Source organism: Oryzias latipes, chromosome 10 (assembly GCF_053564925.1).
Source record: "Oryzias latipes strain Hd-rR chromosome 10, Olatipes_Hd-rR_3.1".
NCBI classification, from domain to species: Eukaryota; Metazoa; Chordata; class Actinopteri; order Beloniformes; family Adrianichthyidae; genus Oryzias; species Oryzias latipes.
The window spans coordinates 2880378-2893212 of NC_136246.1; the positions used below are offsets into that span (position 1 = coordinate 2880378).

General features: G+C 40.9%; 1 protein-coding gene and 1 long non-coding RNA gene across 2 annotated transcripts in view; one reads left to right on the forward strand and one right to left on the reverse strand.

Annotated features, from left to right (window-relative positions):
* fstl5 (follistatin-like 5) overlaps positions 1–12835 on the forward strand; it is a 256580-nt gene that overhangs the window by 122236 nt on the left and 121509 nt on the right. Inside the window, exon 5 of the mRNA XM_078953833.1 lies at positions 10392–10588. Within this exon, the coding sequence (XP_078809959.1) occupies positions 10392–10588 (197 nt within the window). The remainder of the gene's footprint in view (positions 1–10391; positions 10589–12835) is intronic.
* LOC144994816 (uncharacterized) lies at positions 2576–2942 on the reverse strand. Its single transcript, XR_013658459.1, has 2 exons — positions 2816–2942; positions 2576–2700 (listed from the first exon to the last, which is right to left on the reverse strand). It is a non-coding gene; the product is annotated as an uncharacterized LOC144994816 (long non-coding RNA).

Consider the following 12835-nt stretch of genomic DNA (forward strand, 5'->3'; position numbering starts at 1 on the left):
TTGCGAGAAACAGCCCTGAGAAAGCGGGAAGAATTTTATCTCTGCATTGAACTGGGAATTAGAAGTCCACCTTTGACCTGCAAGAACGGCCCTGAAGCCACAGGAGCTGACTGTTGACCTTTGATCTGCAGACATGGCCTTAATCCCCTGGGGTTAACTAAGCAATCTCCTGGGAACGGATGTCTCTTTGTTTTATGACCATTGTGGGCTGTGTGTGTGTATGTGTGTGTGTGTGTTTACAACCACCTCCTTGTAGAGTAGTTCTCATATGCTGTATGTTAGGTAACGCCCAGATTGTAATAAAAGTGGGAGCAGACCTTTGCAGAACTCAGAACAAACCACAGAGTTTTCTCTCCACGTGAATTGAATTCATCTGAGTCCGTGTTTTTTCTTTTGGCATAAATAGTAGAGAAGTGTTGGTTTAGGTGTAGATCCATCACCCCCCCATAGTACAAAGAGGCAGATATGAGCATAATGCAGAAAAACTTTGTTTTGGAAACACTGGGAATTGCCTTTTAATCTGAATTGTTCGTTTGAAGCAGTGAATGCAGCGTGAATAAGGCAAGCCGGCTGCCAAGGGACCATCAACAAAATTATAAAAATTAGGCCCAGCTGTTCATTTCAGATCCAGAAGATGAAGACTTTAATGGATTCTTGGATGCTGACTGATGACTGAAAAAATAAAAAATAAATCACAACCAACTCAGTTTTGAGCTCGCTGCCTTTTTGAAACACACACTAGCGTGCATGTTTTACCGGTATGTGTTAACGTTAAATACAGAAAAAAACAGCCAGAACTAAAACTGCGCCGTTGAAGTGCTGTTGTATTGTAAGTAAAGGAGTGTGTTATGGGAAATAATGTGGCTTTAATTGTGTGTTTGTGTGTGTATCTGGCAGGTCAGTGTGTGGTGTGGCTCTTTGATTATCACAGTTAGAAATGTCGGCTCTTGGTGTCAAACTTGCTCGCCACCCCTGTTAGAGGCTTTAATAGAAAAAACGGCGGATGTACCGTGGATTGAAACGTTAACCAACAACCCAAGACCAAGGTAAGAAAGTGCAGCGGGATTTTTTGTGCTGTAAGTTTTTCTCATGTGAAAATCACTGCATTCGTTACCGTTTTAATCCACGTGATAGCCGCCGTTTCCTTTCTATTAAAGCCTCTAAATGAAAGTCCCGCCCCGCTGCCTCGCCGGATTTGACATGCTAAATGCAGCCAATCAGATTAACCAGAAAGGTTTCCACCCCCAAGTGACAAAAACGCCCCCCTAACACTGCGCGCAAACCCAGGCGAGCACGCAAAGGGGAAGTGAGTGTGCAGGATCACGGCTCAGTTTGGATTGCAGGCGTGTAGTTGTAAAATGTGGGGTCGCTCGGTTAAAATTGCGCATGTGTGGTTGTAAGGTTCCTCACTCACTTCCTGAAAACGCCGCTCAGTTGTCTTTACGCCCTTTCACTTTATGGCAAAGATGAAACGCCATAGCTGGACAGTAAATTCAAAGTTGTTGAGTTAGAGAAGTTATAGGTTTTTTTGTGCCAGTCTGTATACGGCTGAAAAGACTCGTCTTGCCTACAAGCCCAATACATCAAACCTTGAGCTTTGATTCCAAAAATGCTGAGCAGCATGCAGAGTAACCAAACTGCCAAGCTTAGGATGAAAACAACCTTGCTGAAGTTAAAGAAGAAAAGTTTGAATTCCATTAGTTTCTGGTTTCTGCCAGTGGTTCAGCAGGATACCTGAATCCACTCTGTCGACAGGGCAAATGATCAGAAAAAGATGTTCAGGATTCTGTGAAAAACTACGGAGCCCGTGTCCTGACATTAAGATATAAAAATATATCTTGTTCCCACAGATTAATATCTTGTTCCCACAGGTTATAATGTCGTTCGCACGAAATACTATTCCGTTCCCACAAGATACTATTCCGTTCCCACAAGATACTATTGCGTTCCCTCAAAATACTATTCCGTTCCCTCGAAATGATTAACTCGTGCGAACGCAATAATTATGTCGTTCGAACGCAATAATTAATCCGTTCGAACGCAATAATTATTTGCGTCATAAGTCATACACGCGGATATGCTCTCTGTACGCCGGCAAAAGCCGCTTTCAGCGGTAACTTCCGTGTCTCTGTGACCCACATTCGTTCAAAAAAGGAACATGAAAAACAAAAATGATCACTTTATTACCGTCTCAATGAATATAAGAAAAATATCAAAAGATTTATGATAACTAGGCTGCTTTGTCATACGATAGCTCCTGCTAGGCTACTACTAGCTCCGCCGCAGAGCTCTCTGATCATGTATGCCGGCATTTGGGCAACTGGCTGGTGGGTTGTCAGACAGCTGATATTGTAGTTTTGTAGTTTAGGGTCGAATAGGAATAATAATATTCAGGACTTGTCTTTTATTAACTTTAGCAGTCAGTATCTTTACATTCGAAGGCTATTAGGCTACATGCTAACTGACTAGCCGATCATTGATCCTGTTATTCATTTACGTCATAGATTTACAGCAGATACCTTCACATTTCTGTCTGTGTGTGTCTCATTACATTGCATTGAAGACACGGAGGATGTTTAGTGAACAGATTTATTTATTTTAAAAAGCACAGAAGCATCCATCGTATTCACGTTCACATCATCTGGTACGCCCTCAGTCATCTTGCTGCAAAAGCCGCTTCCTGCCGCTACTTCCGTGTCTCTGTGAGCATTCAATAGGGGTAAAAATAAAAGCAAGAATGGTCGATCTGTTATTTTTCTCGATGAAAATCTGAAAAATATCATATTAAGCTGGATGCTTCGCCTAAAGCACTTACCTTTAGCTTGTAGCATAACAACAATAGCAGTACGTCCCGTTTCCCAGCGTGCTGTGCTGCCAATCACTGGCCAATCATTGGTCTTGTTGTTAGACCTTGGTCACAGGGACACGGTGTGACCGTGTCCCTGTGACCCTTGTTGTTAGACCCTTGTTGTGACCCTTGTTGTTAGACCTTGGTCACACAATATCAGCTGTCTGACAACAGACCAGCCAGTTGCCCAAATGCCGGCATACATGATCAGAGAGCTCTGCGGCGGAGCTAGTAGTAGCCTAGCAGGAGCTATCGTATGACAAAGCAGCCTAGTTATCATAAATCTTTTGATATTTTTCTTATATTCATTGAGACGGTAATAAAGTGATCATTTTTGTTTTTCATGTTCCTTTTTTGAACGAATATGGGTCACAGAGACACGGAAGTTACCGCTGAAAGCGGCTTTTGCCGGCGTACAGAGAGCATATCCGCGTGTATGACTTATGACGCGAATAATTATTGCGTTCGAACGGATTAATTATTGCGTTCGAACGACATAATTATTGCGTTCGCACGAGTTAATCATTTCGAGGGAACGGAATAGTATTTTGAGGGAACGCAATAGTATCTTGTGGGAACGGAATAGTATCTTGTGGGAACGGAATAGTATTTCGTGCGAACGACATAATAACCTGTGGGAACAAGATATTAATCTGTGGGAACAAGATATATTTTTATATCTTAATGTCAGGACACGGGCTCCGTAAAAAACCTTCCCAGTGCTGAGAAATAATAATCATATTTAGTCCGTTTTATTCATTTTTACAGATCTTTTGTGTCTATATTCCAATAATTTGAAAGGCTGTGTTTTGCTAATGAAAAAGCAAAATATTCTTCGTTTTTTTTTGGAGGAAAAAAAACACATAGAAAACTTTTTTCATGTTGAACTGTTGAAGTTGCATTTGTACAATAATCCATAATATTTCTTTTTTTCTTCTTTTTTTAAAACCTTTTTTTAAAGATTATTATTAAACCTTTATTTAACAGGATAAAAAACTGATTAAGATTAAAAATCTCTTTTGCAAGAGCGTTCTGGCCAAGAGGCAGCAGCAAAACAATAACACACATTTCTCATATTTACACTCAAACAACATTAAAAGGTCTTAAATAAAGCATTTGCAGTTTGATAGCTTTGTGTCACGTTCATTTAAAAGTAATTTGAAAGAGTTCAGAGAAACCAACTCTTTGAATTTAAACTCTTTCTGGAGTTCATTCCAAAACTGCAATGCAGCGAATCCGAAAGCCTTATTCCCATTTCTGTGTGCTCTCGGCACAGAAAGCAGGAGCAGGTTCTGAGAGCGCAGGCTGTAGCTGCTGCTGCTGCTCTTCAGTTCTATGAGCTGAGATAAGGTGGTACCAACCCAAAAATACATTTGTAAGTTAAAAGGTACCAATGTTTCAATCTGCGATGGGACGAGGAGGGCCAACCCACCAGAGCATACAGAACACAGTGATGGGTTAGTGACCTCAAGTTTGTTACAAAATGCAGTGCACCATGAAAACAGTATGCAAAGCCTGCAAAGCATCAGCAGAAACATTCATAGAAATCACATCACCAAAATCAGGGACAGACATAAAAGTAGCAGTGACAAGTTTCTCACGGGCTTCAAATGATAAACATGATTTGATTCTGAAATAAAAGCCTAATTTTGGTTTCAGCCTGTGAACCAGTTTCTGAATATGTGGTTTAAAAGTTAGACAGTCATCAATTAAAATACCAATGTATTTGTATTCAGTTACCAGTTCAACAAAATGTCCTTCTTTTGTGGTAATTGAGGGCAGGTTTTGGAGTTTTGCTTTGCTTTTAGAGAACAGCATATATTTATTGTTGTTAGAGTTTAAAATCAATTTTAAATGATTAAAGGTGTTCTGCAGTTGATTAAAAGCTGATTGGAGCTTTCATATAGCAAGCTCAATTAAAAGTGCTGAGGTGTACAACATGGTATCATCAGTGTACAGGTGCAAGTTATCGAAGATACCTTTATCAAGTTATTTGCTGTGTCAACTTTTCTGGTCCAAAACTTTGCTTGATACATGTTTATAGGTAAATATAAAAATAATATTCTCTTTTGCGTATTTGTATTGTGTTTATATCATTGGAACAAAATCACAAGATTCACTTTTTCGCCTATCAGCCAAAAACCACAAGGTTTTCCTGTCAAGGATTTCTCTACAATAGTGACTTGAGATGTTAGTATAGAGTTGCATTCAAAACTCCTGATTGTTTTCATTCCTGGCAAGGTGACAGCAATAAAAGTTAGGATGGAGAGAATTTCAACTGCCTTATGGGAGGGCAAGACAGAGACTGAACTTATGTCTTTGAACTGTGATGTCATGGCTAAAACCTAATGGATTGGTTGTTTTTACAATACAACCAACATTATCAACACGAACGTGTTTGAAAAGACACTTAGATCTTTAACAACCTAGATTCAGGTTATTGGAAAGGTTTCTGTTCAGTAGATCTAGATGTTCTCTTGTAAACTGTAGAAGGTTAACAGCTGTGTTTTGTCTGGATTTGTTCTGGTTGTGTTAGCATGCAAATATTGTTGGACAGAACAGGTTTTGGGGGGGGGGGGGTCACACCTCCATGTCATGTCTGTCCGTCCCACTTGGTTGGTACTACAATGACTCCTTTAAATGTTCTCAGCAATTGCAATCAGTGACCTCAGATTTTGGTTAGCTGGTGGCCACGCTGTGCTTTCATTGTGCAGCAGCAGAGCTCTGGATACCGAGATGGGAAAGCTGGGGGGCAGATGGGCAGAGACGGGGCAGCTTCAGCTGAGCTTTTCTGCTGAGCTAACTCTTGCTCTATATAAATAAAACAGCATTGCTTTTAAAGGGGTTGTTCAGTGACTGCTAAGGCCTCAGTGGACAGGGAGGGATTTTTTTCACTCCACCTGTGTTCTTGAAGGACTGTTTTACACTGACCAAAAATATAAACGCAACACTTTAGTTATTGCTCCCATTTTTTATGGTATGAACTCAAAGATGTGAAACATTTTCCACATACACAAAATAAGCAGTTCTCTGAAATATTGTTCACAAATCTGTCTAAATCTGTGATAGTGAGCACTTCTCCTTTGCCAAGACAATCCATCCCACTTCGCAGGTGTGCCATATCAAGATGCTAATTAGACAGCATGATTATTGCACAGGTGTGCCTTAGACTGGCCAGCAATCACTTGTTCACATGCCACGCAGCGACTGTGGAGGTTGTTGGAAAAAGTTAAAGTTCTACGACAACCAGACATCGGTCAAAAGCCGCTCGGGCACATTTGGAGGACACCCGGTGGCAGTGCAGGTGGCGGGAAGGCAGCAGCGTGATGATTGATTGATGGGAGGGTCTCCAAGGTCCCCGATATCATCTGATGATAGTCCGATTTATGAATGCCACCCCCTTGCCCCCGCGCTGTCATCCCACTGCCACCATCCAATAGTTAGAAATTGTATAATAGCAGTGCGGGCTTTCGACGGGGGATGTTGACATTGGTTGGGTGCCCAGCGATGATTGGACATCAGTTTGGCCATTCTGGCCACCGTAGGATTTGTATATAAATGGGAAGACGGCATTAATGCTCGGCATCCGATGAAGACTCCTGCTGAGGTTGGACCTTTGTGTTTTTTGAGTGCTGGAGCTTTGCCCTGGCTGGGTTTCTTGGGAGGGATGCGGTCTAAAAATGTGTAAATTTGTAAATTGACAAGTTTATAATTTGTGCCCAAAATCTAAGTTAAAGATGACCAGTGGTGCAGAATGGCCCGCTTTTAATATACGAGCAGCCGGTAGCACTTGGACGTCAATTGAAAACTGACTTTGATGTGGTTAACTTCAGTGTGAAAACACAGATTATTCAGACCAAAGAGAATAATTGTGAGTGGAGAATAAATGGGCCAATTTTATGATTCTGAATAAGTATGAATCAAAGAGATGTTGGAAAATGTCTCATGGGTAAATTCGGGGAAATCAAATGGTGCAGGTCCTTGTTATTGAATAAAAGTCAGAGGACTTAAAAGCCCGACCAGTTTCCTTTTTTAGTCTTTCAAACATGTTTTATGCTAAAGTGACCTTTCTGCCCAATACCTCCTCAAAATACACAGTTGATGGAACAGCTCACCTTTCCCAAGTGTTTTGGTTCAGTCTATGGTTTATTCTACAGAGAGCTATGGTTGAAAGTCAACCAAATCAAAGGAGGGGTTCCATTTCTCTGCTATCTCTGCTTAATCACACAGGGCTGCTGGACCATTTTAGTCCACTAGCACACTAAGTGTCACGTCTTCTAATCTGTTCATGAAAACTACTGTTTTCTTCTGAAGCTTGTTTAGTTAGAGAGTTTGGAGAGCAGTTCTCTCCACAAACTGCTCCTGGGGATTTACAGACCCACGAGTTGGCAAAGTCAACCCAAGCAGTTAAACACGTTTGTCATTAAGACTGAGGGTCTGGCAACAGCTCCAGCTAAAAGTCCGTACTCTGAAAATTCAATTTATACTATCACAGACAGAAGACAAAAAAATAAAAAAAACTCTTGTAGTAATGTTGGTCTCTCACAGCAGATGCTGGAACCAAATAAATCCTATAACTCCAAATCAATAAAACTGTTTGACTCCTCACAGTACCTTCAGAAACGTATATCCTAACATTTTAAACTAATTAAAGAAACACAATGTGCTTTCACAGGAGACCTGAACCAGCCACATAAGTAGCCTTGACACTGAAGGATTTCTTCATTCTTTTTTCATAAAATACAGTTTAAGAATAAATCTTTTAACTTTAAAACAAATACTTGGATAACATCAGAAAAAAAAAACGAATGAAAAGGCAGAGGAACTTTGGTTAGACTGTGCATGACTCTGCTCAGTTCCTTTGCACCAGTAGCTTCACCTGCTTATGAAAACTCATTGATTCAAATGTGAAAGCTAGCAAAAGCAATAGAATCATATGGTTGCCATGCATTGTTCCATAAAGGAATCTAGCTCTAATGAGACTTTGTCAAAGAAGGTAGTGTTATTATGGTGTTATGGTCTAAATGCACTTGTGTTGGTGAAAGGGAAGGATTTGGGGCAGACTTGAGTTTTCAGCTCATCAGTTTACATAAACTCTGCTCTCCTACCAAGGAGTGTGCCACAGTTAGATTTAGCCTTTAGCCACACGTGTGATGGATGTTCAGAGCGGCTTCCTCTTATTTACATCATAGTTTCAGCAGGATTCTGAATATATATCAGAAAGTATAACACAGCCACTTTATTATTTGTCTTCTTTGGTGTTTTTATCAACACTAGCTTTCTGGATAATGTGCAGAAACTGCACACCTCGAGCTGAACTCCACCACAGTCAATGAAAACCCTCCTTTATAAAGACATGAATTGCATATAACAAAGGTCAAAATAAATCAAAAAAGCTTTCAGAATTTGCTCTTAGTGCTTGTTTTGGAGCATACTCAAATTGTAATTTCTATAAAAATGCTTTTTAACTTTAAAAATGTTTTTCTCAATTTACATTTTGTACAAATTTCACACAACATATAAAGTTTATTTTTACAAATGAATGACAAAGTAAAACAAGTTCACTTTATGTTGAATGTACGACCAGGAAGAATCAGACTGAGTGGAGCTGCAGAAGACCTGGCTTTTTGACAGCATTTGTTTGCAAATATAGGGCGGACATGTTTGATGCTGCCAGTGCACATGTCTTTGACAGGACTGACCTTTAGACATCCAGGACATGAAATCAGCCACCTAACTTTTATTCAGGCTGTCACTTGTGGCCATTGGCAGCTTACAGTCAACAACATAGACCCTGCTACGACTTGGATAAGTTGTAAGCATGCTATTGCATTTCCAAACCCTCCAGTTGCGTTTCCCTGCAGTCATTCATCTCACCTGTCACCTTTATGATTTTTTATGCTTCATGTTATTGGAGGCCAGACCCAGAGCAGCAGTGCAGCTCCTATGTCAACACCCAGTTTAGTTTCTCAAAAAAAAAAAACTTTTCTTGCCCGAGATAAAAAAAGGAAGAGTTTCTAACCAATCAAAGAGCAGCATAAGTGAAGATAATCTCTTTGATAGTTTGAGACCTGTGAAGACTTCTATGCAAAGGGACATGATAATCACCAGCAGTTTGTTTCAGTGCTGATGAAATGTTTTCTTTTTTTCATATTTTTGGCATCAGCAGCCTTGTTTAGATGTAGAAAAGTTTTTATTTTGTGATGACATTAAAAAAGCATGTCATGAATAAGTTTATCTAAGCATTTTGCACATAGCTTTGAGGTTTTTAACCCTTGTGCTATCTTAGATGACCCCCCCCCCCTTCCATTGACGTGTTCTCCCTACCATGACAAAGGTGGATAAAGGTGGAAAGATTTCATGTAATCCATGGACACCAGTGAAGATCACAAATCATTGAAGAAAAAAAAGTTCAGAGCACTGTCTAGTGGGTCTAGATGACCCAACTCCCAACGTTAAATTGCTTAGGATAGCACAAGGGTTAATGTGTTTGTATGCTGCATCAATAAACCCAGCTCTCATACTTTGCATGGAGTCTGCAGATGCTGAGCTTTAGTTGTAAGCACACATTTTGAGAGAGAGAAAGAAGTGCTGGGGACTTCTCATGATCACTGAGAAGACGAAAAAGACTGGATGACAGCCCATTGATTCCATGCAGAGTGGAAGGAGATGGTCTTCCTATTAAACCGGCATGATGGTTAGCGCCGGGATTGCATAGACCACCTCATTTTAGCCTTCACTGATTACTCAAGTCGTTTCACGGAGAAAATGCTGGAAGAGATTTATGTGACAAAATGAGATCCTACACGTCTGCTAATGACATGTCATTGGTTTCTGACAGTGCTCTGATTCTCCTTAGGCACTTATCAGCCCTCAGTGAACAGTCATTTTTTCTGCAGAGACATCTCATTAGCTCCATAACTAAAATATTCCCGCTTCATCATCTCTTGCTAAGTTAAAGTGTTTCATATGATAGCCAGCGTGGCTCACATTCTTCCTCTCTAGTGGTCACACTGGACACTGTGGCTGAGCTGCACCATTCCCAGTGATGCAAAACACTTTCCACTAAACACCAGTTTGGTTTTTTTTGTACTTGTTCGCATTATCTCTGGTAATTATTATACAAAAAGAAGATTTCCAGATCCATCACAGAGGAGCTTATTTAAAGCGTATTGATTGTTTTTACTTCAGCAGAACCTTTAATGTAGTTCAGATGTTATTTCTGGAGTCTTTAATGAAAGAGGTTACTGCTGTCAGGTTTGTTGCTGACACCTGTGTGATGGATTTGAATGGATGAAACTGGAGCATGATGGTAGAAGGCACAGGCATTCTGTGCACACCCTCTGAAGAAAAGATTCCTCTGCTTTTGTTGCTGCGATGCACACAGACAGATGTTCTTCGGCTGCCTTTTGCTGTGGAAGAGATTCATTTTTTCTTTTGCTAATATTATTTTATCATCTTTAGGACTTTGTAATTGTGGAGGGTCATCAAAGTGTTTTCTCCTCCATCTGATGGGATGGTTTTCTGTGTTTTCTTTCACCAGATGATGATTGCCGGCTGAGTGACTACCATCGGCTGAAAACAAAGATTTTGGATTTGCATGACAAACGGTTCACAAGTTCTGCTTTCCATGGAGCTCTCCATGACTCCATGGCTGCCAAAAAGCAGCTGGTGGATGCGATGTTCAAGAGCTTTGATATAAACAATGATGGTCGGATAGATGCCAGTGAGCTCTCACAGGTAAGTAGACTCAGTTGACTGAGGCTTAATGATTTGTAAAGATGACACTTAAGATTAAGCATACAGGTATAATCAATTCTAGAAGCAGAATAAAATAATACTTGTTCATGTTTTGCTAAAAAGATTTTCTGTCTGTTGCACCTAAACGTCAGTGACCTTAATTAACATCAGAACACTGAAGCATAATCCTGTCACCTGTACAGTCTTTTGTATTTAAGCCCTCTAAGCCTTGCAGCTGGTGTCCAGCTCCAGGTAGAGCTTAGAAAAAAAAGATGCACATGCTCCCCTCTGCTCATGGGAGACTGCAGCCTGCTGCAAACCATGCAGCAAAGGGAAGAAAAACCCAATGAAAGGAATAATCAAAGCAGAATAAAAACAGTTTAATACTTGACGATTGAATATGAGTTATTTATAATTAAGAGATATCTTCTGTATTTTTAATTAGAATTGTTTTCAGTTCTTCCGTTTTCTTGCTAAACAATTTAGTGGAAGACCTTGTCTGCACAATGGACTCTCCTGCCCACCCCCTCCTCCCATAAGGCTGAACTCAGTTCCTAAATTCTAATAAAATGCAATATCAGCTTATATGATGTCTAAGCATCTTGCCTAAAACGTGTTAGTGTCATCTGTATGCACTGATAACAATACCGTGAAGCTTATCGCATTCAGTGTTCAAGTTATCACAGTTGCCTCACAGTGAGAATGGCCTGGTCCAAATCCCTGCTGGGTCCTTTCTGTGTGGAGTTTGTATGGGTACTTTCTCACACAGTCTAAAACATGCTTTATTGGATCATTTGTGATTCTAAATAAGCTTTTAAGTGTGAATGTTTGTGTGAGGGCTGGACGGTGGCACAGTGGTTAGCGCTCTTGCCTCACAGCAAGAAGGCCTCCGGTCCCGGCTGGGAGACGTGAAAAACTACATCAATGGGGGACCTTTCTGTGTGGAGTTTGCATGTTCTCACCGTACATGCATTGGTTCTCTCCGGGGTCTCTGGCTTCCTCCCACCGTCCAAAACATGCTTCATAGGTTAATTGGCAACTCTAAATTGTCCCTAGGTGTGAATGTGAGAGTGAATGGCTGTGTGTTTGTGGACTTTCTACCCTGCGACAGACTGGTAACCTGTCCAGGGTGACCCTGCCTTCGCCCACAAGTGGCCGGGATAGGCTCCGCAGCCCCGTGACCCCAAAAGGGAAAAACAGTTAAGAAAATGAATGAATGTTTGTGTGAGCGTGGCTATCTGTCCCTGCAATGGACTAACAGACTGTCAAGGTTGTACTCAAGAGCAACCGGGATAGGCTCCAACAACCCGTGACCCTAAGCAGGAAGTGGTTTTACAGATGTATGGATTTCAACGTATTTCAAATTACATTCTAGTTAGTTTAAGATTTAACAGTAAATTATTACTTTGTGCACGTCTTTGCAAAGAAAAATGTAAATGCAACTGTTGGTTTTACATTTGACATGTCTGTTTTGAAAACAACCTTTCTTTTATTTATTTTTATTTTTTACTTGTCCCGTCCAACAGCTGGGCAGACAGATGAGAGCTAAAGTCTTCTTGTGTTGGACATATTTTACTTTAACAACAGGGGTTATAAATCTTCTGACAAACCAGAGGTGTGTCTGAATAAACCCCTTTTGTAATCGAGGCCAAACTTTATTCATTTTAATCATATTTGAAAATCTTTTGTGTTGGACCATACGGAAAAGGAAAGAAGGGAAGAAAAGAGAGAGGGATGTTAGGGGGGGGATAGGAGGGTGATCATAGGAGGGGGGTGGGGGGATAAAACCATGAAACAGCATAAAGCAACAAGCTACTGGATGTTTATCATTACGGTAATGTTCAGATGTAATACAAATCTCAAAGGGCGGGGCCTGTCCACACACTCAAATGTTATAAACACACCTGCTAGCTGCAAAAAAGTCCACATGTCAACATGTACACAATACAGATAGTGTTCACACACGAACACTTATGCCTTCAAACCAACTAGTGTGAATTATTTCATTCAATCACGCAAAGCATTTGTGCAAAGGTGAGCTAATACCGGTGCTTAAGTGAGTGTTTCTGTTCTTCTAAAATGGATGATGGAATGTAAAAAGAAGGAGGGAGAGTGCCCAGCCATCCCCACACCAAGACCCCCGCCGCAGCGGCCGTGGCAGCCAGAACCTCCCAATGCCACTCGGCAGCAGGCAGAGAACAACCACCCCCGGGGCGATCACGTCCGCCAACCAGGCCAGGCCCAGCA